Source organism: Megascapheus bottae, chromosome 11 (assembly GCF_031878675.1).
Source record: "Megascapheus bottae isolate mThoBot1 chromosome 11, mThoBot2.hap1, whole genome shotgun sequence".
Classification (NCBI taxonomy): domain Eukaryota; kingdom Metazoa; phylum Chordata; class Mammalia; order Rodentia; family Geomyidae; genus Megascapheus; species Megascapheus bottae.
In genome coordinates, this window is record NC_143519.1 from 2997916 (window position 1) to 3025758 (window position 27843).

At 44.4% G+C, this 27843-nt stretch overlaps 1 protein-coding gene across 1 annotated transcript in view; it reads right to left on the minus strand.

Moving 5' to 3' along the window:
* The window catches only part of Myo16 (myosin XVI), a 337213-nt gene that overhangs the window by 152909 nt on the left and 156461 nt on the right, over nt 1-27843 (minus strand). The window contains exons 15-18 of the mRNA XM_090341887.1: nt 27520-27637; nt 21435-21582; nt 3524-3635; nt 667-784 (exon numbers count right to left, since the gene is read on the minus strand). Coding sequence (XP_090198013.1) covers nt 667-784; nt 3524-3635; nt 21435-21582; nt 27520-27637 — 496 coding nt within the window. The remainder of the gene's footprint in view (nt 1-666; nt 785-3523; nt 3636-21434; nt 21583-27519; nt 27638-27843) is intronic.

Genomic DNA, 27843 nt, shown 5'->3' on the forward strand with positions numbered 1-27843 from the left:
TTAGAACATGTGTGTGTTGCAGAAAAGTTAATTGCTACAGTACTTGTTAAATGGAAGTAGAGAAACATCTTAGAGTAATCAAAACATTAACAAGTTCTTGTGGCTCTGTACACTGAATCATCACAGGTTTCTTTTCCCTCGTTCTCTTCACAGATGGCACTGAGATTTTTTTTTTCCAAATTGCTTATTAAGTCACTTTGATACAGGTGAAGACAGTTTGTTTTGGACAATCTGTGGTTTAAAGGTAATTTGAAAAAAAGTAGGGTGTGACTAAGTGCAATTTCAGAGATGAGAGAGATTTTTGGCACCGTCTTGGAAAGGAAGTAATAATTATCCACCTAAAATTTCTGAGAAGATGGGCCCTGCAAGTTTCCAAGTGGAGTGGGGTGGGGCTGGGAAGACAACCCATCAAGAACAATGTAACACCTACTCAGCCTGTACCCCAGAACCAGTACAGCCAACACAGTGCATGAATGAGAACAGAAGAGTACATCGTGTTAATCACACCCATGGCCTTTGAGAAGAGCAGTGACTAGCACTTCACCCCCGCCCCCACCCACACCGCAGACTCCAGGAGAACCTGTTTGGCCAGCGGATTTTTGTGCTGTGTCTCCATCTACTGGCAGGATGGCAAAGCTGCATGCAGCTAAGGTTAATAGAACTGACCTTGCTCCAGGAGCTGGAGGTCAGAAACAAAGGCAGCCTCTGGGTCAGTGAGCGTCGTGAACTGGATGTCTCCCAGATGTAAGACTGCAGCGAGAATCACAAACAGGTTCTCCACCTCCTGCGTAATAGACGAAGATCCCGAGTGAGGTGGCTGAGAAGACAGGAAGACATACCCTGGATAACCTGAAGTATCCCACCGTGGCGTGGCCCGTCCACAGGAACCATGGCTTTCCTGACCTACCGGCGAAGTTGATTAAGAAAACAATATCTACCAATATTTACCTCAGAATCCAGTGCATGTTCTTCTAAATCAGTGTTTCTCTTTCTCAAATGTAAGAATCCCCAGCTCATAACTCAGGGCCTATTTCCTCTAAATTAGTGTTTGTCTTGCTCAAACCTAAGAGTGTAAGTATATATTTAGATGTGATTCAATGGTTTTTAGATAATTATGGAAATAAAGAAGCCGCACTGGAGGTCAATTTGTCCCTGACCCAGGCTTGTGGTACCCATTACTGACTTAGCTGTCCTCTGCCACAAGCTGATGTATGTGAATTGCTCACATTGGGGAGAATGAAAACACCTACACCCAGTGAGACAACGTGCTGATTATTTTTAATGCATTTGAAAGAAAACTCTGGGGAACAAAGGCATGTTCAAAAATAACTCTCTGTGAACAGAAGAAAGAGGATATTTTCCAAGGAGATGGACTAAGAGCCTGGAACCCTGAAGAGAGGAGAAGTGGGGCCTGAAGTTTCATATTGGACAGGTGTTTTCATAGTGAGACTTAAAGAGAATTGAGGATAAAGGAGAAGGATTCTCCATCATATGAAATACTGGGCATAAGGTTTTTCAGAGGTGACAAACATTAGAGCCCACAGAAGGTGAGTGACTAAACTTCTAATTTCTCAGCTCCCTAGTCTGTAATGTGAGTGTAAAAGTGTCTGTCACACCTCAGTGGCAGGCATGTTTTCATCACAAGGTCTGAGTCTGTCACTGCTAAAGCCAAGCCATTGAGGCGGATTCTGTCAAGTCACTTCTAGCTCTGCCACCCTGTCACATGTCTGCCAGCTCCAAACCAGAGAGCAGCATCTCAAACAGAATTCACTCTTGTCTTACAGGATATTTCCTTACAGGAAATATAGTGATGGAAACAGAGCTGTGCAAACGAGCACACACAGACATACATTACAATGTGGTAACTTTCAGGACCAAAGGAAACAGCAAGCCCTCTGGGAGGCCATCATTCCGTCTCTACCAGAAATGTACAACAATCCTGGTGCCCTCGTGGCTTGGCTACAGTGTGAGAGACGGAGGGCAGAGAGAAGGCATCTCCAGGAACAATCTCCCCGGGACCGCATCCACTCACGTGCTTTGAGTTGAAGGCTTTGCCAGTCAAGAAACCCCTTCCTTTCAGTCCTAATGGATATAACCTCTCTTTTCCAAGTGGAATAATTTGCACCTTTCAACTCACTTTAAAGAACTGAGATGATGGGATGGATCACATGTCTTTTATTAAATGGACATATGTCTTTTAGCAAAAAGGGCACTTGCTTCTCTACCAGCCACTTCCGCAGCAGGTAGATTTTTTTCTGGCTCTGCCTTTGAGGATCAATCACGGATTTTCAAAGCCCTGTTTCCAAGCAACTGGTATTTTGGTAGAATGGTTCCATGCCCCTATCTGTGCCCCCATTTCCTATAAGGAAGATAGAAATGTCAGGTGTGGAGGCACAGGGAAAATAAGAACAGAAAAATCCAACAACACAGGTACAAAGACACTGTAGATGTGGGTACGACCCAGGTGAAGAAACACAGAAACCAAATGGTTAGAGCAAAAAGGACCAGCCACCATCTGATACCACACTTGTTTTAGAATTCTAGTGTCTAAACCAGTAAAAACAAACCAAGAAAGGTGGTCCAGAGAATTTAGAGGGAGTCCTGCTCCTTCCCACCCCAAGAGCCCCTTTCGTGCACTCACCGCACCCCTCCCCTTCTTAGCTATACCTGTTGGGGGTGGGGGAGGGAGGAACACAGAAAACAAAGGCTCAGATCAACCTATGGCTTCAGAAAAAATATAAGCCAATTACCTACAACTGTAAGTAAATCTGGTTCCTGAACTATTGGCGTTCAGAAGTCAACTTTATGATCCGGGGTTAACTGTTTCTGTGGATTTGGCCATAATCTAAAATACTGCTGCTCAAAGGGGAACAGAACAGTGCAGCGTGGACAAAGGTAAGCGTGGGGTATGGCACTCCGAGGCCTGGCCCAGCGACACCAGCACTTTGCTGGCCCCATTCAGTAACTGCTACCACACATGGACATTTTAATTTAAATTAACAGAAGGCATTATTAAAGATTCATCTCTTCCATCTGATTAGCCACCTGGCTCGCACATAAGAGCGAGCACCGCCTTTCTGTACAGCATAAAGCAGGTCTCTCCCCACTGGCATCATAATTTCTCCTGCACCACCGTGGTCTAAAGCAGGTCAGTGGCAGCTTTCCGCTGAGTGTCAGTGAGCAAGCTAATGTTCAAGATGATCCCCAACAGCAAGCAGCTCTCTTGGGGGCTGGCCTGTCCAGTGACCGGGCTGCACATTTCCTCCAGGGAAAGGCTCCTGGACCGCCATACTGGAAACTGCACTATTCGGCCTTCCTCCGTGTCCTGCCTATCTAGTGTCCCCACAGGGATGCAAGCTGTGGGAGTGTGGGCTGGCACTGCTTCCCTGCTGGGTCACCAGCAGGGCCTTCACCCTACTTGGGATGCCAGAAATAGTCAGATTGGAAGATGCTCCCGGTCCCAAACTTTGGTCCTCCGGTGGGAAGCTGCTGCAGTCTAGGAGACAGGGATGCTGGGACTCACCACGCTGCCGAAGCCCATTACATTCAGAGCTTGTTTCAAAAGTGCGAATTTCTCCCTGTTGGAAGAATGCTCTGGGGTGGAAACCTCTTCCCCCGTGGTTTGCTTCAGATACCTGTGAAGACACACACACAGCACGGCAGCTTGGCTTAGCGTCAACCTCCAGTGGCTAAAAGGCACTTTAATCTGTTTTTGGTCTCTGCCATAATTGAAATCACCTGGACATTGTGTACTTGCCTGTTTACAGAGCTTTCGGTACACAAAGAGAACATGACGTCTCAGGGAAAGGAAAAATAAGAGGACTTGTTGATCCAGAACATAATTATACTCTTCAACATGGCCTTTCCCTCAGCTTTGCCCTCCCCTGTGAAAGGAGAGAGTTCAAAGCATTCTATATGTTTCAGCAGGCACTGTCATATGTATTGGAAGGAACACTGGCATTGAAGATAGTTAATTTGGGGCAGAGAATATAGCTCAGTGAACGTAGCTCAGAACATTTGTTTAGGATACAGTAGGCCCTTGGTTCAATCTCCAAGGAGGCTTAATTTATACTAATTTTATAATTTCCCCTCGTCAGTATCCCTTAATTATGACTGATTAATTCTTCATTGATTCTTCTTAGTAAACATAAATTGCCCCTCCCCACGCCAACAAGCAAGGTATTTCCTAGATTTCACTTGGGAGAGAGACCATTTGGCAACTAAAAGTAGAAAGAAGATGCTGGGGAACCAAGAAACAGGGAAAGGGGACATTATATGCATGTACAAGGTATTAGAGTTCAGCCAATCGTTTCCTATAACTCATGTACGTTCTTAAGACAGGGTGAGCAGGATTGACCATGGCCGTCTCCAGGGCTACGTTCACCAAACTCCAGCACATTATGACAGAAGGTCCACTGCACAGAGCAAGGGCCTTTCTGTAACCAAAACGTCAGTGTCGTGTTGGATATGTTGGTTAGAAATTGTTTCCCAGTTTGTAGCTAGTCTTATGATTCTTCGAATGAGGTTTGCTGAGAAAAAAAAAAGAGCTCAATATCATGAAGTGACCAACCATATTTATTTTTCCTTCCATGGCCACCATATTTAGTACTAAGCAGAAGAACTTCTGGCCTTATCCTAGATGCTGAAATTGCCTTCTTGGTTTTTTTTTCCTGACAAATTTCATAGCTTCATGATTTTAAGCCAGATCTCAACCCTTTGAGCAGCTAAAATTACAGGCATGAGCCACCAATGTCCAGCTTAATACACAGAATTTAATATATGTAATTTTTGTATTTACCTTATATTCTGTAACATGCTAAACGTACTTATTGGTTTTAAAGATTAACCTAAGAAGAGCCGCTCTGCCTGCCTCTTGGGATTCCTTAGGGGAAATGAACGGTGACTATGTTTCCAGTGTGAAAAATTCTAACTCTGCAGACAAGGAAAGCTTTCATTACAATTTAAACTTAGTTAAAAATTCAGTTGCTACACTGTTGACTACAGCTGTTTCTGATCAACTATTTCACTGCCGGTAACAAATAACATACTGCAGATGATCGATCTTCCTAAGTAGTTCAATTATCTAGCCAACATAATTTGCATACATATGTCGTGTGTGTGTGTGTGCGCATGTACATGTGTGTGTACATGTGCATGTGCATGCATGCACACTTTCTACTTGTGCTGGCATAAGTTTCTTCATCCTGTGAGGAAATATTTAACATAAATTTGTCTGTACAGTGACCCAGAGAAGTTTCCCCTTTGGGCAGAGGATTCCCAACTGCCTGGAGATGCGTAGAGAAGGACACATTAAGCATTTCCCAGAGCAGCCTTGGGCACTGCACTGAGGATGGAGGACGGAAGGGAGCAATGGTATGATTAGAATATCAAGTACAAAGAACAATACTTTGCCAGCAAACCCACACAGCCATCACATTTCAAGAGCCTGTCCCTTTCCTGTGTCCATACCTAATTCCGCTACCCCTGTTCCACCATGCTGCAATTCACCCTTCATGAAAACACTTGGGGTGCCTTTGTGGGGATTGTAACTCAAACACCAGATCTTAAAACATAAAGCCAAATTTGTGCAGTCTATCCACTAAGCTGGAGCTGAGACTAACACTGCTCTGTTTTGCTTAGCTTCTGATCTGCCAAGTGAACACAACAGAACAATGTCTTCTCTATCTAGCAGAGCTATTCCTTGTTTAGTTAGATTGGATACATCAACCAAACCCAGCTACAACAAATTTAGGGCATGGAAGTTTCTGAGGAAGACACAAAGCAAGGCCTCTCTCTATCCCCTATTGTTCTGAGAGGAAAATCTTTTCTTTATTCTTTCCAAAGAATCTGGAACATATTAAACAATTTTAAGCCCCTCCCAGAGGAATAGGGATACAATTTTTTATTAACCACAGATTTACATACATAAATCTCCACTGATGAAAATACTAATATATTAACCATGGGATATTGTTTTCTTGTCAGTGCCTCTCAGGAGAACACTGAATTCACTGAATAAATCCACATTCAGACTTTGTATCTAGTGACATGCCCAGAATAGTTTACCCATACTTTTATAAACAGCCACAAGATTTCTTCAAAACATCTGGCAAAACTAGCTGTACATGCTGTTTGTCTTGCAAATGGTAAGTGTTAGTACAGTCAGTTGTACGCTTCTTGAAATTGTCCAGTGGACAGGGTCAGGAGGAGATAGCCATGACAAAGGCCATGTATTGCCCCAAAGGGCCTGAGTTGGGATCAAAATCAGGCTGAGCTTTGTGTCTGGACCTTTCTGCCAGAGGAAGGACTTTGCTTCCACAAATGGATCCGTGAAACAGAGTAATGAGTGAATTAGTGAACTACACAGTGACTCAGAAATGTGGGGGTGTCTGGCCTCAGTGACGGTGGGCTCAGCGTGACAGGTCAAAGCCTACAGGGGAAGGGTAGAAATTGTCCAAATCAAGCCACGTCATCTCAGGCCAGCAGAAGTCTCTGTGCATGGAGCAGGGCACGGATAAGGCACAAAGAAAATTCTTTCCACATGTGGAGTTTCAAAGAACTTGAAGCTTCTGGCAAATAAGTTCTGCTTTCTACATGATTCCTTTCTCTTTTCTCTCAATTTCAGAACCAGTGTTCAGGGTTCTTTTTCCTGTGCTTTGTGGAAATTTGTCTGAGTGGGCTGCTTCTTCCTTCTCGGTCACCAAGAACTCAATGTCTCCCCATCTCCACGTCTCCCCACATGTGGGGCCAGCTGTCCCCGCTGCATACTTCAATATGCTAAGGTGTCCTCTGGCCTCTGACCTCTACCCACCCCAACTCAGAGAGCCCCATCTTCTACCTGCATCCTGCTCTGCTGATAATTTCCATACTGTAATCAAGGTGATCTTTCAAGAATGGCATGTGTTTCAGTAAAGTAAATTCTCAAACCACACCTTGAAGTTTTGGGGTTCTTGTGTTTCTTAAAAGAGACACCCAGGCTACATCATTGATGCAGAATGACCTTCACCTCCCGCTCCTGAGGGGAGAAATCACAGGACCGCCCAGATAGCAAAGTAGACTCATAAAGAACTTAAAATTCATAAAATAAAAACATACTCTATATTTTTAAATATCTGTAAGTGACATTCAGGAAAACCTTCCCTCTACCTTTTGTTATGAAAACATAGATTGCATCTAGTAAAGAAACATTGTTCAAGACAGGGTCTGCAAGTCAACAAAGCATAGAGAATTACAGCTAACTATTTCAGAACAGGTTCCTAAGAAAACCACAGAACCATATCCTTCTGCTTTTGCTAAATATGAACTCTCACTTAAAAGCTCAGTAAAAATGATTATGATGCAACACAGACAGGGAGAAACCCAAAAGCAAATAGGAGTGTATAATCTTGTTAAGTCTTACAAAAGAATGGGAAGACAACACCTGCTCTAACGTTTACTGTCCTATGCTTCTCTTTTTTGTTCTTTTCCTGAATATTCTAATCATATATTCCTTCTCAGTTTGTTCTTTTGATTACCTAGGTGCTGCATTTTTATACTATATAAAAGTATAATTCATACAGTATGACAACACAGGATTATTTTTACAGACACAGAGCCAAAATAATCAGAAAAAAATAACTGAAAGGAAGACATGAAGACTCAAACTATTTACTTATTCTCCATTCAATTCTGAAGTTCTTCTGAACTACTCAAATACTCCACCTCAGATACTTAATTTATCGTGCTTACTAATACCAATAAAGCACCACTCATATATTAATAACCAAAGTCCAAACAATGGGTTAATATCACCAACAAATCTTGCATAGGCAAGCAGGGCTGCTTGAGGTCAGACCACTTCTACATCAAAGAAAACTTGCAGAAAAGACTGAAAATATTGCCTACATGTCATGATATATGAGTATAAATAATCTGTAGGTCCAACATTCTGAACACTGATTATCATGGATTATGAGTGAAGGTTGACATGACGGGCCTCAGATCCACCCGGGGTTTTCTCATGTCAAAGAGACGTCAGCTTGAACACTCTGAGTGCCATGCAAAAAGGGATAAGGCAGCCATCTCTGAATCAGTCACACAGCTCCACCTCCAGCTTTCCGGTGCTTAACTAAAGATAAGAGTCTCAGAGACATTCCTATTGGGGCCGGTTTCTAACCATGATCCTCAGACCTCCAACTCCTGAGTAGAGAGGATTTCAGGTGTGAGCCACTGGTTCTCAGCTCATCACTTACTCATAATGAAATGTTCTTATTTAGAAAACAACTATCTCTTCCTAATCAATTTCAGCTACTAAAGACATGAATAAAATTTCAAGGAATTATTAAACTGGTCTACATCAAATGTATTACCAATTTTCAAATCTGCAAGATGATATTTATTTCTTTAGAAATGTTTGATTCATGATCCAATGGACTCCAGCCCTTACAGTAGTTACCCTGATAGCATGTTGCTTCTTATAACTTCAGTATTTATCTTTAAAGCATCCAGCCCTTCAGAGAGTTGAACAATAAAGCTGCACTTGAACGGACAACATCAATTTCTAAAACTGGCACTGTTTAAACCAGTAGACATTTACATCTGATTTGTTAGAGAATCTATAACTTGAAGGAGGCCTTGCGTTACACAAAGGAGCAACAACCAAACGTTGGGAGCCACTGTGTGCCTGGTCAAATCCCTCGGCCCTCCCTCCGGACGCCAGCAGGCGTGCTCTCCCTGAGCTGCAGAACTGGGGTGACTATTCCAGCCTGGTCCTGGTGGAAAGCACAGTGTACAGATGCCCTGTGTCAAGTTTCCATCAGCTAAGGCATAGCCACGAGCTGCTCTCAGGTCCTCCACCGCCTCCTACGAATTCACACTTCACACAGCGAGGCCCCTTCTGTGAGAGAAGTGAATTCACTACTCAGGGACATCCTTCACCCATTCCAGCCAAGGAGAAGGCAAGATCCACTTTCAGACACCGTTAGTAATACAGATCATTTAACAGGTGGATGGCACAACTCTCAGCCAACTCAGCCCGCTTTCCTCCATGACGCAGGCCAGCCCGTTGCTAATGGGCTCAGTGAAAGGCCTCTGTTTTATCCTTCACACGGAGCAATCCACTCCTAGAAAACAGGGCTCTCGGAGAGAAAGCAGTCAACCCAAGGTACCGTTTCCTTAACCAACAACTCATTTACACCTAGAAGTCAGTGTTTCTGTTTGAACCACAGGTACTCATGAGAGCATCGTTCATTTTGTCTTTCATTGCGTAGGTGTAGTCGTCACCAAGCAAGTACATCAGGTTGGGCTTGGTAGTTAATTCATTCGCTGTACCTATAAGGGTTTAATGTAAATCAAGCTTCTTTACTGGGGCAAAGAAGGCCAAGGAAGCAGGGTTCTTGTTTCCTTATTCAGTTGCTAATAGGACAAGGGTAAACAAAAATGTAAACTCTAGACATCACTGAGGATGAATCAAAGGCTTGTAGAGGCAGGCTTGAAAGATCAAATGCTTAAGGGAGACGCCGCACTAAGCCTTCGAGGCTCTACAGTAAACCGTTTGCCAAGACAACAAATACTGAGTTTATGCACCCCAAGAACCATGATTATTCAGAGTTTAAAAACAGACTAGCATTCCCTGGTCCAGAAATCGGACACTTCAGCAAGAAAGGCAGAAGTATGATGACAACATTTCAGTCATTTAGGCATCCAATCTGTAATGAGAATTTAAGTTCAGGAAGGCAAACTAATATTTTAAAGGTGCTTTGGTTTGTTGAAATTCTGAAATGTTGGAGTATGTTCTAGTAAGAATCAGCTCGGTCAGAAACTGTGATGAAGTAAAAGCCTAACAGATCTGGAAATATGCTTCATGTGCACAGTACAAATGCAAAGGCACTATAACTTGGGGGATTCCCTTATCTGATCACCTGTTTTCTTACCCACATGCAATCTAACAAGAAACAAAAGAACATGGACGTGAGTGAGGAATTTCTAGGGTAGCAGAGGGAGAGCAGGGTGGGGCACAAAGAGCAACGAAGCATAAAGAACATTATTATCAGAGAACCTCATGTCTATGAACAGACACAGCACAAGGACACCCCTTAAAATTAATATATACAAATAAAGTATTAACAAAGGGGGAAAATCTCCTTGTTTAAGCTGGGAGAAGAGCTGAGGAAAAATGAAGATGTTTAGAGAAAGTGTGTTTGTGGATAATAATTCTATTAGGCAGAGGGGAAAGTAACCAAACAACACAATTACTACTTGACACAAATCCCTCATCATAGGAGAGCCAAATGGGGTGTTGGTGGCATCACCGTAGCAGAGCAGGCAGCCTCTATGTGTTTACGGGAAAAATAATACCGTGTGATAGGTTAACTCTGAGTTAATTTGAACTTTCCTTGTAACAGTGGGCCCTATAAATCAATATCCAAACGTGAACTATGGAAAAAAGAAAAGAGCAAGTGGAGAGGCCTGTTCCTTTTGTGGCCCTTTCCTTCACCGTAAAAGCTGGCTGTTTTCATAGTGTCTGACCACACCGACGGGAGGCTTCTTTCTTCCCTGGAGAGTGTCTTCCACAGAGAAGCCCTGGAGAAGAGATGACTTCACCAGTCCCTGGCTTTGCTTTCTATTGTTGACCAGTGGCCTTTCTGCCCTGGCTTCTTTTCATTTAGCGTAGACTCAATCTTATCAGACTGTCCAGTTATCCCAGTTCAGACACCTTGCCCACATCTCTTCTCCCTGGGCTATGTGGAGGCCGAATCTCCCGGAGACCCGACATGGCAGGGGAATGGCCTGAGTTGAGTGGAATATGCTACACGTCACCATTCTTGTGGGGAATAAGGGCAGATGATGTGCTAAGAAACACCAGCCGAGGTACTGGAATCCCACCCTATTTAATGGCCTCACTCTGATAAAGATCCTCTCATGAATGTGGATGGCCACAGGAGGCTGTCTGGTCACCTGAAGTCCTCAGTAGCCTGTCACCCTCCCCTGCACGTCTCATGATGCGGTGTCTTTGTTTTTAATTTGCTTTTCAAAATTATAAACAAGCGGTCATTTCCTGGTGAGGGTTGATCGGTACAACATGTGCCTTACTTTATTAATCTGATGCATCTGCTGTGAGACAGAGTTATGAAAAATAGTCACTGTTGCATGATGTTCTGTTTACTACAAAATATTTCAACAGGTGAGGCTCCGTCCCATGGCCGGGACAAAGCGTTCTGTGCTGGATGCCTCTCCCAGAAGTTCTGCGGATTCTGAGGGCCGGTGGGCACTGAACAGTGCCACCCACTGTCTTCTGCATACACTAGCACTGTGGGTTCCCCACTCGGGATGGGAGTGATTATGAACAGCAGCACCTCTGGATGTGCATTTTCTAACCACGTTATCCCAACAGGTAGAGACGGCTTCAGAATTGGTTGAAATGTTTAACAGTAATAGTTCCTGGGTGGATCCAAGGATATACATTTATCATGGCTTTATCCTTCCATTACTCATAATTTCACACACACACACACACACACACACACACACACACACACACACACACACACTGCTAACTGACATTATTCTGCATTTACAGAGAGTTCAAACATCTGGAAATACCTTAAGATCATAGTGAGTTCTGGATTTATAATGGAACAAGGCAAATAATCCCTTCCTTTCTTTCAATAGAAAATACATACTTAGGGAAGAGAGTTTGCTTCATTTACTTCTGGGACTGTGGACAAGAGGAACGAAAACTATTCATTTAAAAGGAAAGCTGGCGGGTCGGAAGTTTGGCCTAATGGCAGAGTGCTTGCTTAGCGTGCATGGAGACCCGGGTTCGATTCCTCAGTACCACGTACACAGAAAAAAGCCGAAAACAGTGCTGAGGCTCAAGTGGTAGAGCTCTAGCCTGGAGAAAGCCCAAGGACAGTGCTCAGGCCCTGAGTTCAAGCTCAGGACTGGCCAAAAAGAAAAAAAAAGGAAAGCTGTCCTCTGAAAAAGGTCCATTCAGAGGGCCTTTGGGGGTACTGAGAGCCCCAGATTATTCTCTTTGGTTAAGAGGCTGTTTTCAAAGGCTCTGTGAGGAAAGAGAGCATACTGGAAGACCTGCCAGGGACAGAGAGCTGGACAGCGAGGGGCTGCAGCCGGTGGAAGAATGCTCCATAAAACACCTGTGCAGATAGAGACCCAGTCAGACATGAAGGAAATCTGCCTGGGGTAGATCGTGGGTAGGTAAGTCAACCAAAAACCACAATGGTGACCAGCCTGCTCTTGGTTTTGGAGATTTAAACTTAAGCTACATAAATCACAAGGGATTTTAAACTAAGGAATCAATTCCATTGGTAATGTTCATGGAGGAAGGACTGACAGATGGAAAGGGTGTCTCAGAACTAATCATGATTGAGTCATGATTAGGGCTTCCTCAGCTAAGCTTCAGGGAATAGCAAGTCACAGACCCAGAAAGGCACCCCTCCCCACACACACACTCCGGCCATCAGCAGGTGTCATTAGCAACAGCATGAGCCATTCAGGAGCGTCACCCTTCAAGACTAGTACCTACTGACTGAATAGCGAGTGCACTTCACAGAGCTAGGGATATGAAAATAATTAGAAACATGATGTGAGAAAAGAACAAGAAACAATACTGCATCTTAAAAAGAACAAAGTAGGATTCCAAGAAGTGAAGCAAAAGTCACTGAAGTTACATTTCAATGCATGAGTTAAACATCACATGAGTCACTGCTCTAAAAGCGGTAAGAAGGAAGAGCTGTAGAAACTTCCCAGAATGAGCTCTGGCTGCTCCAGAGAAGAAAACAGAAGAGACTAAGCCAGAGAAGAGACAATGACAAAAGCGACCATCATCCGAAAGGAGTCCCTGAAGATGATAAACAAAATGCAGGTGGGAATGTGAGCGTAACATTTCCCACATCAGCATGCGCAGACGGGCCATTTGAAGACATGGATGGCTGGAGGAAAGTTGGATTTATTGGGATGAAAATCAAAGCAATTGACACCAAGCCATTAAACCTTCGAATACAAATTCTACCAAGACTTTCCTTACTCTCATTTACCCACTGTCCGTGCTTCCCTTCCAGGTGTACTCCTGCCAACACTAACTCTTCCTACCACCTCCCCCTGCATCCAAGTGTGCATGGTAATCCAGCCTCTGGACTGCCCCGGCCGGTGAGATCCACATTCCAAAGGATGCTGACTCTTGATGCTGAGCAATGACTTGGTCAGAACACACAGGAAGCCAGCAGCCCACAGGCTCTGCTCCCGGGGGGAGAAGCATTCAGCTTTAGATCCCCAAATGCCCCGCACAGGAGAGGGGTAATGAGTACAGTTCTCCACCGGCTGATACGAGTTCATATGAAACACTAAACTGGACTCCTCAGGGTGTGCCATATGCATCAGCTCTACAGACTTGTTCCACAGCACGAGTGTAAGGTTGGAGGGCAGCTGTGCAAGCCTTGCTGGGATGTCGCGTAAATCCCGTGTGTGTGTGTGTGTGTGTGTGTGTGTGTGTGTGTGAAGAGAGAGAAAGAACCCTATTCCCACCCCTTTCCTTCTGGGTCACAGGGGGACGGGGACTAAGCAATGGACAAACAGAGCACTTGTAAGCTGATAAAGGAAGCAAAGTTGAGAAGATCACCCTGTTCAATCCCAGTCTGTGGGGACATGAGTGACTCGAGTTGTTCAAGCACCCCTGGCCAGGCAGACCAGGAGAAGAGAGTGGGGCTCTTTGAAGCCATCTATTAGTATGCCACTCCACAGGTTTTGTTTCCTGGGAGAAGGTGATTTGTGGGGTACACGTTGGGAACAGCTCCGGGCTGACTTTCTCCTGACTCAGGAGGAGGCCCCCCTCGGCATGGTTTGGGAGCTCCCAGCAGCCCACCTTCTCATAGTGCCATTTCATAGCATGATTCTCATCCTCTCTTCCCCCATCGCCGCGAGTCCTGTCCACTGGGCAGGTGAATATGAGCCAGCACGGAAGCCAAGTGAATCTCTTCGCCATGAAAATGTAGAGAGCACCGGGTATATTTTCCCAGCTGCTTTGAGTCTCTGGCCCTAATCTAACATGGTGAGACTGAAGAAACCCTGTGCCATTTTCAGAAGCCTTTGGGGGAGATGCTCATAGCCTGAAAGCTCAGTGACCAGGGAGGAGCCAGTGTCATGTCGAAGACGATGACAGGTACCTGCTGTGTGACAAGGGCAGTCCTCAGGTTCCCCAATCAATATCCACAAATACTGCCCCACCAACTGTACCCATTATGACTGTCTCTGGGTTAGTAGTAAAAAGTCCACTCAAAAGGGGTCAGGGTCCCACCCAAAGTGGAATTTTGTCTGGGGGAAAACCTTCAAGATTCGCTTCCTTAATACATATGAGAGTTCAGATTTTTTAAAAAATCATATATGTGTACACATATACATATGTATACCTGTTACTGTAAAGGTGATGCACAGTTACATAAGCCAGGCAATGAGTACATTGTTTGTGACAGTGTCAACCCTTCTTTTGCTCTTATGAAGTATCATGTTTAGATAGCATTCAAGTTTTCCTTGGCCTTCTTTTTAACCTTCTTCAGGATGAGTTCAGTGTTCACGATTATCCCTTAGCAATAATACACACACACAAACTTTTCTGTGAGTTAATTGCTATTCCTGTGACAGGTGTTCTCAGCGCTCACAAGTTCAGGCTCTCATGAGTCAGCGCGGCCTTTCACTCACTCCGAGGTCAGGACCCGGTCACACACTCTGAGTCAAACAATTGCCTGCTTTCCATGCAGAATTCAGCACCCGACCTTTAGGACAGAATGTTATCACACAGTGCCACAATCCTTCCTGTCATTAATCAAGAGGGAGGGAGATTAAGAAGAGTTGGGTTGCATTTAGATGTAGGAGTCCAACATTGCAGAACTAAACCCACAGGAGCTGTTTAAAGTACACTGAAGAGAAACCCTTAATGACTACTTCTGGCTTTCACTTAATGCCAATTCCCAGGAAACAAAACAAGTAATCTGCTGGGTGTGGTGGCTTACGCCTGTAATCCTAGCTACTCATGAGACTGAGATCTGAGCATCCCAGTTCAAAGCCAGCTTGGACATAAAGTCCATGAGGCACTCTCTCCCTCCCTCCTCCCTCTCTCTCTCCTCTCTCTCTCTCTCTCTCTCTCTCTCTCTCTCTCTCTCTCTCTCTCTCTCTCTCCCTCTCTCTCTCTCTCTCTCCCTATCTCTATCTCCATCTCTATCTCTATCTCTCTATCTCTGTGGGTCATAGGGCTTGAACTGGGCCTGGATGCTGTCCCTGAGCTCTTCAGCTCAGGTATACTACCCTAACTCTTGAGCCACAGTGCCACTTCCCATTTTCTAGAGGTTAATTTGAGATAAGAATCTCAGGTACTTTTGTGTCTCTGCTGACTTTGACTTTGAACCTTGATCCTCAGATCTCAGCCTCCTGAGTAGCTAGGATTACAGGCACGAGCCACCAAGCCTAGATCATGAGTCTCTTATCTCCAATTAACCACCTGAAAATCAGAGGTGGGGCTGTGGCTCAAGGGATAGGGTGGTAGGCTTGAGCTGAAGAGCTCAGGGACAGTGCCCAGGCCCAGAGTTCAAGTCCCAAGACTGAAAAAACAAAAACAAAACACTCTCACACAAACAAGCCACAACAAATTATTTTTTTTCCAGAGGTAAAGCTGTATGTTCAAAAAGAAAAAAATAAGTACACAAACAATTAACAGAAGTAGCAGTCAAAAGAAATAGAGCATATTTGATGAGAGCTCAGACATAGACTGGATAGCTTCTTCAACACATGGAGCTAGGGAAACTGGATGTCCACAGGCAGAGAACCAGCTGGGTCCCTGTCTATCCCTAATCCAGCACCAACCCAAATAGATCAAGACCTCATTTAAAACCTGAACCAATGGAATTATTACAGGAAGGAGTGGGAGAAACATCAGGATTCCTTGGCACAGAGAAGAACTTGCTGAGTAAAGATCCAGAAGCACAGTAAATCAAAGGAAGACTTGGTCAAACTAAAAAAGTTTCTTTACAGAAAAAGATAGTTAATACGCTAAAAAAAGAAAAGAAAAGAAAAGAGCTTACAGAATGGGAGAACTTTGTGAACTATATATCAGATAAAGGTCCAATATCTAGAATATAGAATATGTAGAGAGCTTAACCTCAAAGAATTAACAACCCAATTAATAAATGAGTAAATAGGCTAAACAGAGACTTTTCAGAAAATGAAGTGAAAATGGTCAACAGACATATCAAGGAAGAAACGTTCTACATCTCTAACTCTGAAGGAAATGCAAATCCAATCCACACTGTGATTCCTCCTCATCTGGACACTCTAGGAATGGGAACAAGAAGCGAGCCAACAGGTGGATGTGGTCAAAGGGAACTCAAGTGCACTGCTGGGGGGAATCCAAGGTTGTTCAGTCTCTCTGGAAAGCAGCATGAAGGTGCCTGAAAATCAAAACACAAAACTATCCTACGACCCAGCAATTCCACTCTTGGGCATTTACCCAAAAGATTACACCAGATACCATAGAGCCACCAGCACAACCATATTCACCACAGCCAAGACACAGAACCAGCCCAGATGCCCCTCAACAGAGGAATGGATCAGGGAAATGTAATACACACACACACACACACACACACACACACACACACACACACACACTCCGAAAAAAAATCCACCAGAATTTGACTAATGCATTAGAAAGACTGATATTGCCTCATTTGCCATGAAATAGAAGGACCTGGAAGAAATCGTGTTAAAAACCAAGACAGGTGGGGGGGGGGGAGGGTAATGGGTACCAAGACATGTGAAAGGGTATCAATGTATGTGAATTAATGCACCTTCTATCTGGCAAATATCATGTAACCCTTTTATTAATTACAATAAAAAAATTTAAAAATAAAAGAAATCGTGTTAAGTGGAGTAAGCTAGGCCCAAAGAGAGAGAGGACACACGTTTTCCCCTTATATGTGGCCCAGAATTAATTTATAAATACAGAAGCAAACACATCAAAGTGTGTTATAGATTTGGGGAGAACACAAAAGATGTAACTCCTTGGAAAGTCTAGCTCACAGTCTAACAAACAAAACCACTGGGACACAGGAACTGGAAGGCGAGGATAGGTTAAAGGAGACGGGTAAACAGTGAGGAGAAGAAAGGGGTAAAGCAGTCATAAAATTTAATGCATATCGTACAACATTAGGGAAATTAAAGGGGTACGGAAAGAGGGGGGAAAGAATGACAGTGATTAGGAAGCTCGGTTCTTGTAAGCTGCTTTGGTGAATAACAAATCCTTTGTGCAACTACTTAAGATCATTTTTAAAAAGGGGGACCACAACCTGAGAAAGGGTGTCAAGGTTTGAGAATGAATGTACCCACTACCTGACAAATGTAACTGTAACTCCTCTATATATTATCCCAACTATAAATTTTTTTTTAAATTTAAAAAGTGTTAAAAAATCTCAGTTTTACCAGTGGGGGTGGAGATTGAGCTCCATTCTTTTAGCCATACGTGTTACATACTACAGGGGATGAATAAAATTCCTGCCTGTCTCTTAAGGTAAAAGGAGAGAGGAGGGAAAGAATTGTTGATTCCTGACATAAAAAGGCTTACTTAACTGATAAATTTAAATTTTAACTTTTTTTTTTTTTTTGCTTCTTTTGTGTGATCCACATTAGCGGGAGGGCAAGTCATTAATTAAGGTTTACACGAGCTCAGTGCCGTTAGAGGGGTTTTATTCTCGGGATATTCCCCTTCCTCTCTCAATGCATGTGTGGGGTGCCCAGATATGTGTATTGGGGTGTGTGTGTGCGCGTGTGTTGGTGTGTGCCTATGACTCAAAGGTGAAGTGGAGGTGGACACAAAAGGCTCTGTAGGCTGAGGGAGTCCAAAGAGCTGTAAGTACGGATTAGTGAAGAGGGATGAATTTGGAGGCAAATGCAGGACTGTGGGTGTGAGTTCAGGTGAGAGGGGCCTTCTAGTGAAACTGTGCACTGTGGAATTAGTGGCAGCCCTCGAAACCTTTCAGAGCGATTTTTTTTTTGTTAATACGCTCCACAAGCAATACAGGAACCTAATCTGAAAAAAAAAAGGAAGCAGAGCATAGGAAAAGGGAAACACTGCAAATGACAACAGCAACTCAAAAGACTTTCCCTGGTCAGGGTTTGCCTTGGCAGGGCTCCTTTCCTGTGGGCTGGGCTGTGGGGTTGGTCAGCTCTGTTTTGCTGACCTGGTGGGAAGCTCGCCACCTTGTGGGAATTCTAGACACACAGTCTTGTTTCAACACAGTACAGAAGAAGGACTTCCTTCCGCCTCTGGTAATCTACAGAGGACACTTGTGCACGTGTGTCTCCGGTGCCCAGGCACACGGAGCTGGAGACCTGTGCAGGTACCAGGCCGCAGGGCGGTGACAGCGCCATTCTGGAGATGACTGTCATGTCACAAGCAAGAAAGGGCTTGAGGTCCTTTTTGTGGAGATTTAATGCATGAGTCCACGCATCCTTCTTGATCCTTTGAAAACGGAGGACTGAACACAGAGCAGAGGTGCTAAGCTGAAGTGCCGCATTGGTCCCAGCGTGAGCCCAGCCCCAGCTCTCCCCGGTGGCACAGGCACAGAAGGCAGCCATGGAACCGTGAACTGTCTCTCCGCTGGGCTACGGTTCCGAGGGCACTTTATCTTTTCTCTTCTTGGGAATGAGTCGTTATAAGAAACAAGACACACTGGAATGGTCTGTGGCATTCCCTTTAGGATATACACCCGTGACCACCATTTCATCACCTGCTGTACTGCGGAGTGACAGAGAGAGGCGCAGTCTGAAGCCTAATGTGTTCCATCTAATGCAGAAGGCCAGCAGATCTTTTACAGAAATCAGGCTAATGGATGTATGATACAGCGTGTCTACATGCCTACTGCATCCACAGGGGCATTCCCACTATCACAGCCTGGTCCTGACCCCTGTGCCAAGAGAAGGGTCCTTCATTCACAAACACCAGTTTTAAGGAGCAGACTAGAAGACAAAGTTAGAAAGGCAGGTCTAGGTAAGTTTAGGAAGCCAGCAACTTCAGGTCTGTATTTCTGATTGGGAAGGCATCTAAGAATTCCCCAAATTAAAATACTTAATATTCATAATTACTAAGCAAAGATTAGATCTCAACAAGAATTCAAACATGTGAGCAATGTAAAACTCTTCACACCTCAACAAGATGGCTTGTTTTACTGTTAAATAGTATAGTTTTTCTGTGAATGGTCAACATACACACATTTCAACTACTATCTGTGGGAATCTGGAGTAGTAGTGTATATTTTTAGTGGAATTAGGTATTCATAAGACATCATAGTGAAACGCTTGCTTTGTTCAGCATGCTGAATTATTCGTGACTGGTCACTGCCCTAGTAGAACCCCTCACAAAGCTACCTCAGCTGTGATTTCACAATAGCCTGAGCCATTCCAGATCCTTTGAGGAAAGCAGTCAGCCTATGAATGAAGGCTGAGGAAGAACCGAGTGTCCGACTCTCCCATCCTCCGAGGTCTGGTCCATACCAAGATGAAAATGTCACCATGTCTCTAAAGGCTGGCAGAAGGCTGCCTAAGATTGCTCAGAGGCCCTGTCGACAGTGCCAGGCATACCTGTACACACGTGCATACTTGCACAGTTGTGCCCGCCTGCACACACACGGGACCCTTGGGCATGGATAAGCCTTGGGCCCAGCCCTCCACGGTGGGCTTTGAGCTTTTCTTGGAGGAAAGACTGTGGTAGAGTAATTTAAGTTACTTCTCTTCCCCTGCGATGCCTCCCCACTCCATTGTGGTTTCCAATACAATGGTTAGATTTCCTGCTGACATGTTCGGTTAGAAATGTTGGGAGTGGAGACACAGGGCATTAACGGCAGAAGTGGGTGGGTTTTTCCTGCTGCAATGTGATATAGTCACATCCGGCAAGCTCCCCCAGGACCCTCTGCCTCAGACTTTCTCTCTTGTAAAATGAAATTGGATAAACAGCATGGCCAGTGTCTTGTCTGCTCCCAACACGTCTGCCAGGGCTACCACTGTAACTGAGGGACTCCAAATAATCATTATCTTCACATAAAACACAATTCTGATCAGGCCTTGTGAGCTTAACTATTTTTCTTCTACCACATGAGAAACCGGGAGTCACTTTTCTTTAAGTGGAAACGGAAGGGCTGCGATTGGTAATAAAAGAGTTCATCTCTACGGCTGGTTTACCCTCTGACCACTTAAAGTCATGGAGGATGCACAGCCAGCTGACACTTCTCCAAGTCCACCCTCAGGTCAGCTCCTTCTCCCCTGAAAACCCCTCCACTGCCTTCCGCGTCCAGGTGACATAGCTTCACAAGGCTCTTACAGCTCTCTGTCTCCAAACCAGGAACCAGTATTTCTCTTTTCTTCATAAAGTTAGCTTGTGCGCCTTTCTTTTTTGGGGAGGGGGGGGGAGTTACAGTCCTGGGACTTGAACGCCCAAGCCTGGGCTCTATCCCTGAGACATTTTGCTCAAGGTTAAGATACCGCCACTTTGAGCCACAGTGCCACTTTTGGCTTTTTGCTGGCTGATTGGAGACAAAGTCTCAGAGACTGGCTAGATCTGAACCATGATCCTCAGATCTCAACCACCCAGGAGCTAGGATGGCAAGGGTAAGCTACTGGCACCCAGCTTGGCACTTCGTTGCTTTAACAAAATGATGAAATGAAATAACCCCTGTAGGTAATTCCCTGCACCCCTCTGTATGCTCAGAGTGCCCGGTCGCTCCAGTCTGCACGGAATGGAACACAAAGTCTGCTCACGCCGTCCATCCCAGGCCTTCTCCACTGGCCTCCCTTCCAGTGAGTTTTACTCCCCTTCTTATTTCTATTTCCCCAATCCAAACTTGAGCTAGAGCACTGCAACTTTACCCAGGCAGACACTAGAGTGGTGAACCCTTCACAGCTCACCATCGTTGTAACCATCTCAGTGTGACACATTCGTTTTGCCTCTGGTGAGAAAAGAATCAGACTGTCTTAGTTAAGGTGCATGGTTCGCCATTTCAATTGTGTAATCAGCTGTTACTAACGAACAAGAGGCCAGGATATAATGGTAACCACTGTCTAGAAGAAAAGCAAAATGAGGAGCACATAACTATCCTGAATATCAAAAGGAATAAACATAAGTGCATGCTATGCATATGGATGTATGTGGGCACAAGTACTTTCGCACTCTAATCTAAAGACCAGTAAATTAGAAATATAAATTCATACATATAAATAAAACTTCACCCTAACACACAGGTATAACTCTGCTTAACAAACAGTTCCAACCTCATAATACTCAACCTTTCTTTTTATTCACCAGCACACCTTTAAAAAAGTAAGGAGTACAAGTCAGAACTTGTGAAGTATAATCCCCATTCGAAGGAAGTACCATCAGAGAGAAAATGTGAATCACTCACCGGTGGGCAGACAATTTATTAAGGTGAAGTCTGTATTTTTCTTCAGCAGATAACCCATCCATTAGCAAGTAGAAAATCAGGAAATTACTCTGGCCAACCGGCTGAGACACAAGTCTGGACTTCTCTAGCATATAAGTATAAATTCTGGCTGGTTAAGAAAAGAGAAATCATTCCATTAGATGTCATTTTACCATCTTTTTTAACATGTGCACATTGCATATACATATGAATTAATTATGAGAGATAACAACATGAACAGACTTTATTTTCTAAAGCTGATTTTAGGTTTCCAGGAACGTGAAATGGAAGTACTGAAAATCCCATTGTCTTTTCTCTTCCTCTTCCTCTGCGGCAACTGTTTTCTCTACTACTTAAGTGGTACTGAGTTAACTGAGGTGCTGGCACTGTCACCAAGGGGGGTAACAGTCTCACTAACTGAGGGCCATGTTACGTCTGAGAGTTGGCTCTGTCCCACCGCTGTGTGGGTTCAGAGGACGGTGCCCAGTTGAGGACCCGTGTCACAGCGTGGGGGAAGGGTGTCACAGTGGTGGACTGACCCCCACACTCCAGAGATATGAGAAGACAGGGGTTTCTTCATTGTGTTCACAACCACTCAACCAGGCGATCATTTCAAGCTGAACCTTTCATTTGAAAATTTTCATTCTTTTCCTTTTATTTTCTTCTTATACACGTTGTGCCTGGAGGATTTTATGTTTAAAGTTAATAACATTAATGTCACCATAATTGGGTGCTCGTTAGGTATTTTTTTTTCAGTCCATACAGATGTAAACTCTGCGCTTCATGTGTTGTCTCCTTCCTAGTTAGAAGTGTCTTGTAGCTGGGCCACCCTGGTGCATCTGGAGAGTGAGTGCACGAGGAAACCACACTCATCTCAGCAAACCCACTGAGCCGCCCCTCGCTACGCCTGTAACTAATCAAACGCCACATCACAGAGTGACTGCGATATCTCCATCAAAACTCAGCACCAGCACAATTACGAATCATCTTTGTTAGCTTTCCCTGGGAAAGAAATTGCTGTGGATTAGTGGGGTTCTGATCATGAAGATTAAAAACCAAAACACAACTCTTGGTAGATCCTTTAGAAGAAAACTCAAGCCAGCAAGGAATTCATCAATCACTGTCCAAGCACAGAAAATGGCAACAAGGCAGGAAGAAGGTGGTGGCCTTGGGATATCATGATTGCCAACGTCCAAGTGGAAAACAGCTTTCGAAGAACCCAGGTAATAACAGCTCGAGACTTACATGTTTTATAAAATCTTATGTGCTCTTTCTCTCTGCTAATTGTAGCCTATTTCTGAGAGTGGGAGAAGATTACATTTGACATGAATGTGAAAAAGCGAGAAGGGGAGTGGCTTGAAGAGCCACGGTCATGCATTGTATACTGATGGGCCCCTGGAGAGTCTGGGGTGATGACCCAGAATGTACAGAAGAGAAAACGAGGTGTGGAAAGTCGGGCAAAGAGGAACCAGGGAAGAAGAGGAAGGGTCAGTGCCAGGACAGAGCAGAGTCTATGATCACTGTGTTCTTCCAGGCCTGGGAGCTGGTGTCCTCAGTTTCCAGCCTCACTGTGCTCAGTGTGACCCAGTGAACTGGACACGGCCACTGGCAGGATTCAGTGAATGCATTCAGTCTTGGTGTCCAACAGCCCGTGACCACTGTAAGCTTTAGAGAAAAGCTGCATTTTCTTTGAACAGCTCTTCAAGGTTCTCTTCAACAGTAAACAACCCAGAAGACAACATCACCTCACTCTCTGAGAAATCATCCGGCACAAGACAAAGATGTGTCAGGGAGGCCTGGATGAGAATGCAGAGGCTCTGGCAACTTTTCTCAAGTATCACACGAAAGTCACGCCAGTCCTCTTCTGGTAAGCTTTCTCTGAACCTAAACCTCTTTTGGCAAACTTGCTCTTTTTATGCACTCATCCCCTTCAAACTCACTTCTGTGATGAGAGTATGATGCTTTGTCAGTCATTCCACCCTGAATGGTGCCTCCCGCTATGTATTGAGAGTTGGTAAATAATCACACGGGGAGAAATACTAGGTCTAGATCTAGAATAGAATATTATTTATTAATTAGATTTTCTCCAAAATGGTAATAATTTTTACTTTTCTGTAAATGATGCCTCATCAAACTAACCGGATTATCTCCTATGCTATGATTTGTAGTTAGCTCCGTGGGGAAGAATTGGCATAAGAGTATCTAAGTCACCCTAAAGATGACAATAAAGGAAATATCACACACAGTAAACTTAAAATCAGTCTGATGATACTCCCTGCCCAATAAAATGGTATATATGTTGATAATTTGAGGAAAACCCATCTGTCATGAAGTATAAAATCAGCTTCTAATATGCACTTATTTGAAGTGAGTTTACTCTAAAAGCCAGGCTGTACGTGGATTAACTATTTTAGCAATATTTAAAATTCATCTCTACTTAAAGATGTTGCAAAATAACTTAATGACGCTTCCATTTTTTACAAGGCATCTTGATAAAGATCACCCACCAGTATCACATTTATATATAGCTTCTTAAAAATCATCATAGTGTATTTTTCTTGGTAGTGCCATGTTCAGTCTGGAATTAAGTTAGGAGACAGAGTCTTCCCTTGGACTCTATCACTGGCTGGATTGGGTGCCAGAACAGACACCGTGAACTCTTCTCCAGTCCTACTGCATGAGGCCCTCGTGTGGGTATTCAGACAACACAGAGGCATGCCACTTCCAATGGGGTCCCTCTAGAGCTGGGAAGTCACTAAAACAAGGTGGGGTGGGGCCGGGAGTTTGGCCTAGTGGTAGAGAGCTTGCTAGCATGCATGAAGACCTAGGTTCGATTCCTCGGTACCACATATATAGCAAAAAAAGCCAGAAGTGGTGCTGAGGCTCAAGTGGTAGAACTCTAGCCTGTAGAAAAATCCAAGGACAGTGCTCAAGCCCTAAGCCCAAGCCCAGGACTGGCAAAAAAAAAAAAAAAAAAAAAAAAAAAGAAGAGGGACAGGGTGAGGGGCATGTCTCATCAGCCACAGGTAGGGGCACACAGCCCAAAGGCAAAGAAGGGACATCCAGCTCAGGAACCGGGGTAAGCCAGCAAGAACAGCCTATGCTGGGGGGGGGGTCGCCCAGCACAGGGGTCCACACAGGGGTCCACACTTCCAGCCTCCAGAATGACCAGAAGTCCAGCCAGTGGTTTCCAGTATGTGTGAATTTGTGACAACAGCTCAGGATCTCCACTTAGTTCAGCACACTCCCTCTGCCTTAGCTCTGTGCCAGCAGGTACCAGACCAGTAAAGCTCCGAACCCCACAACTTTCTCTTCAGTTTTGTCACCACTCTGAAACTGTGACTTTTCAGGCTTTGCTCTCTGGAAAACATCCTCAAACACATCACTTAAAAACACGGGGAACACTATGACCCAGCAATTCCACTACTTGGCATTTACCCAATCATCCAGAAACAAGGACATACGAAATCCACTAGCACAATGATGTTCATTGCAGCACTATTCACCATAGCAAAGATATGGAACCAACCCAGATGTCCCTCAGTTGATGAGAGGATCAACAAGTTGTGGTATTTGTACACAATGGAATTCTATGCTGCTGTCAGAAAGAATGACATCACCCCATTTGTTAGGAAATGGAAAGACTTAGAAAAAATCATATTAAGTGAAGTAAGCCAGACTCAAAGGAACTTAGACTCAATGGTTTCCCTCATTTGTCATAATCAGTAGAAACTTTGGGCTCTCCTAGCAAAGATTTGCAATAGAGCAAAATCTTGATACATAAGGCCATATAGAATGATGCTAAATGAAAGGACCTCTAGGATATAGAAACAAAAGCCATATAATGAGTGATTGTTGTCCTTAATGTACTATGTTATCTCTCATCTCTTTTTCTGTCCCTTGGTTATCTCATATTGTTACAGTATCTCACTTTGTTATCTGATATATAGGATATATTTGAATTTGGTTATTTGAAATTGGATAGGGAAGGGGGGAAAACAAGATGAGGGGTGGGGGTAGGGGGGAGGGAATGGGGACCAAGACATGTGAAAGGGTATCAATGTATGCAAATTAATGCACCTTCTATCTGGCAAATATCATGTAACCCTTCTATTAATTACAATAAAAAATGAAAAAAAACATGGGGAACAGAGGTCTGAGCTCCGAGGTGAGCTCCCTCGGGTGCCTGGAGCCCCGGGGACTGGATCTGAGTGCTCTTTCATGGGTGCATTCTCAAACACCTCTGGTGTCCTGATTTGGTACTCTTCACTTAAAAGAACTAATCACCAAATAATCACTTAAAGAAATAACCACCAAGGATCAATAGGATCTAGGGTGAGGCTACGAAGACCAAGGGTGCCACGGGGTCAGAGGAGGAGGAAGCAGGGTGGGCAGTGAAGGAATGCAGAGAGGCCTTTGGCCATCGCTGCCTGCCTGCGTCCTTGGAAGGAGACTTTGAAGTGGAAATATTACTGAACTGTTGTCAGAGTTCTTCCCAGCTGCTCTGCGCTAAGGAGACCGTGGTTGGCAAAAGGCTTGAGAACACTCTGCTGTACTCTTCTTTGAGCGTGGACTTTGTGTGTGAATTGAACCTCCTGAATTAAAGGAGACTGTAAGTAGACGCAGAACAGGAAGGAGGAGGAGAGCACGTGCGATGAACGTGATGCCTTCTGGCTGCTCTGTGAGGAGCAAGAGAACACTGAGCTGAGGAGGAAAGTCCTTCTGAGGCCCCGGGTTGGGTCGTGGCTTCTTGGTGCCAGGGTCAGGCAGGAACTCTGCTCCCAAACACACTCAGGACAATCCACAGGCCTTTTTCCCACAGAGTCCAGCGCAGGTGCAGAAGGCTGGAGACTGCATTTCCGCAGGGTTCTTCCTGGAGCCACTTACCAGAGCGGCTAAGGGTTCTAGCATGCCCTCTCATGTCTGCCCTCCTCTCTCTGCCTCCCTCTTAGCCACTGTGACCGGGGGAACCATCTGCAGGCTTGGCGACCGCAGCTATGACTTGCTGGTCAGTTAGAGCCCAGTGCTCAACCATGCTGGTATTTCCATGCCGTAGCAAGCTCCGTGGAGCCTCGTGAACCCACAGCCTGAGAACGAGGCAGCCTGAGAACTTTTGGCCTTAGATCTAAAGGATAACAACTTCCCTATAGCAGAATCTAACCTTCTGACTTCAAGCTAAATCACCCTTTCTTGTTCCTGGGATACTTATCATTTATGTAAATTTGCGTAGCAGTGATTTGATTTTATGTACTGGGCTTTGATTGCATGCACTTGCTGTGGAACAGAGATGCTTTTCTTTCCAGATGATAGCACAAACCTATTTTCCTTCCCATGTGGGGAGAGGGTGACTGGAAAAGGCCAGATAAGATCAGGCTCTCCAAAAGACCATTCATGATGAGCAAATGTCTGTGCACTAACACTTCTGCAAATGATCCCCTCAGTTGCATTTTATTATTGATTTTCCTGGCTAGCGAGGCATAAAATCCTAGAGACCATCTAGGTCAAACCCTAACTTTCATAAAACATATGCCATGTTTAAATTAAACAAGAAACTTTCTGTTTACATTTAGATTGGTGTTCATGTTAACTCTGGGCTTCGTTTCAGTCATGTTTAAAACACAGATTTGTTTTATTTAAAATGCTTTTTTTTCTGTGTGCTCTGTAGATTTGTAGAAGGCTGACTTGGGCATACTACATTCCTTTGTTTAGTAACTACGGTTCATTTCAACTTCCTTTGGCTTCATTTGCTCCACAGTGTCCACCTTATAAAGAAATCATGCTGAGAAGATTCATCTTGCAATTTCTTTTCCATTCACACTTGTCACTTGATAACCTTAGTAGATTCAATGACAGCCTGCCCAACCTGAGTTCTCGTTCAAATAGAACCAAGAACTTCCCAGCATACCACAAGGAATTTATCCATGTGAAAGCCAGGCGTTCTCTTTCCCGTCCCTTCACTGATGCTTTACAGTTGGTGTCTCTGCACTGGGTGTGCTAGAAAGGAAGGATGGGATTCCTGTGGCCCAGAGCCCAGCACAGCGAGTCTTCTGTCACTGTCTGCACTTACCTCCAGTCATGTGCCGACTCTGCCCACAGAACTGCACTTCCCAGTACTTTATGAAGCAGCTGGACAGATCATTAAGGGTCGTCTTGGCATGTCCAAAGGCTTCTAAGATGTGCATGGCCTGCAGAACAGAAGAGCCCGCTCACTAAAAAAATAAAATTGACTTATCGACACATTAGAAAAAGTCAGTCAGCAAACAACAGGACATACTCCATTGTCTAGAAAGTTCTGTTGTTTGCAAATAACATCATATTGTCCATACTGATTGTGTGTGTGTGTGTGTGTGTGTGTGTGTGTGTGTGTGTACACCTAAACCCAGAGTTTGAA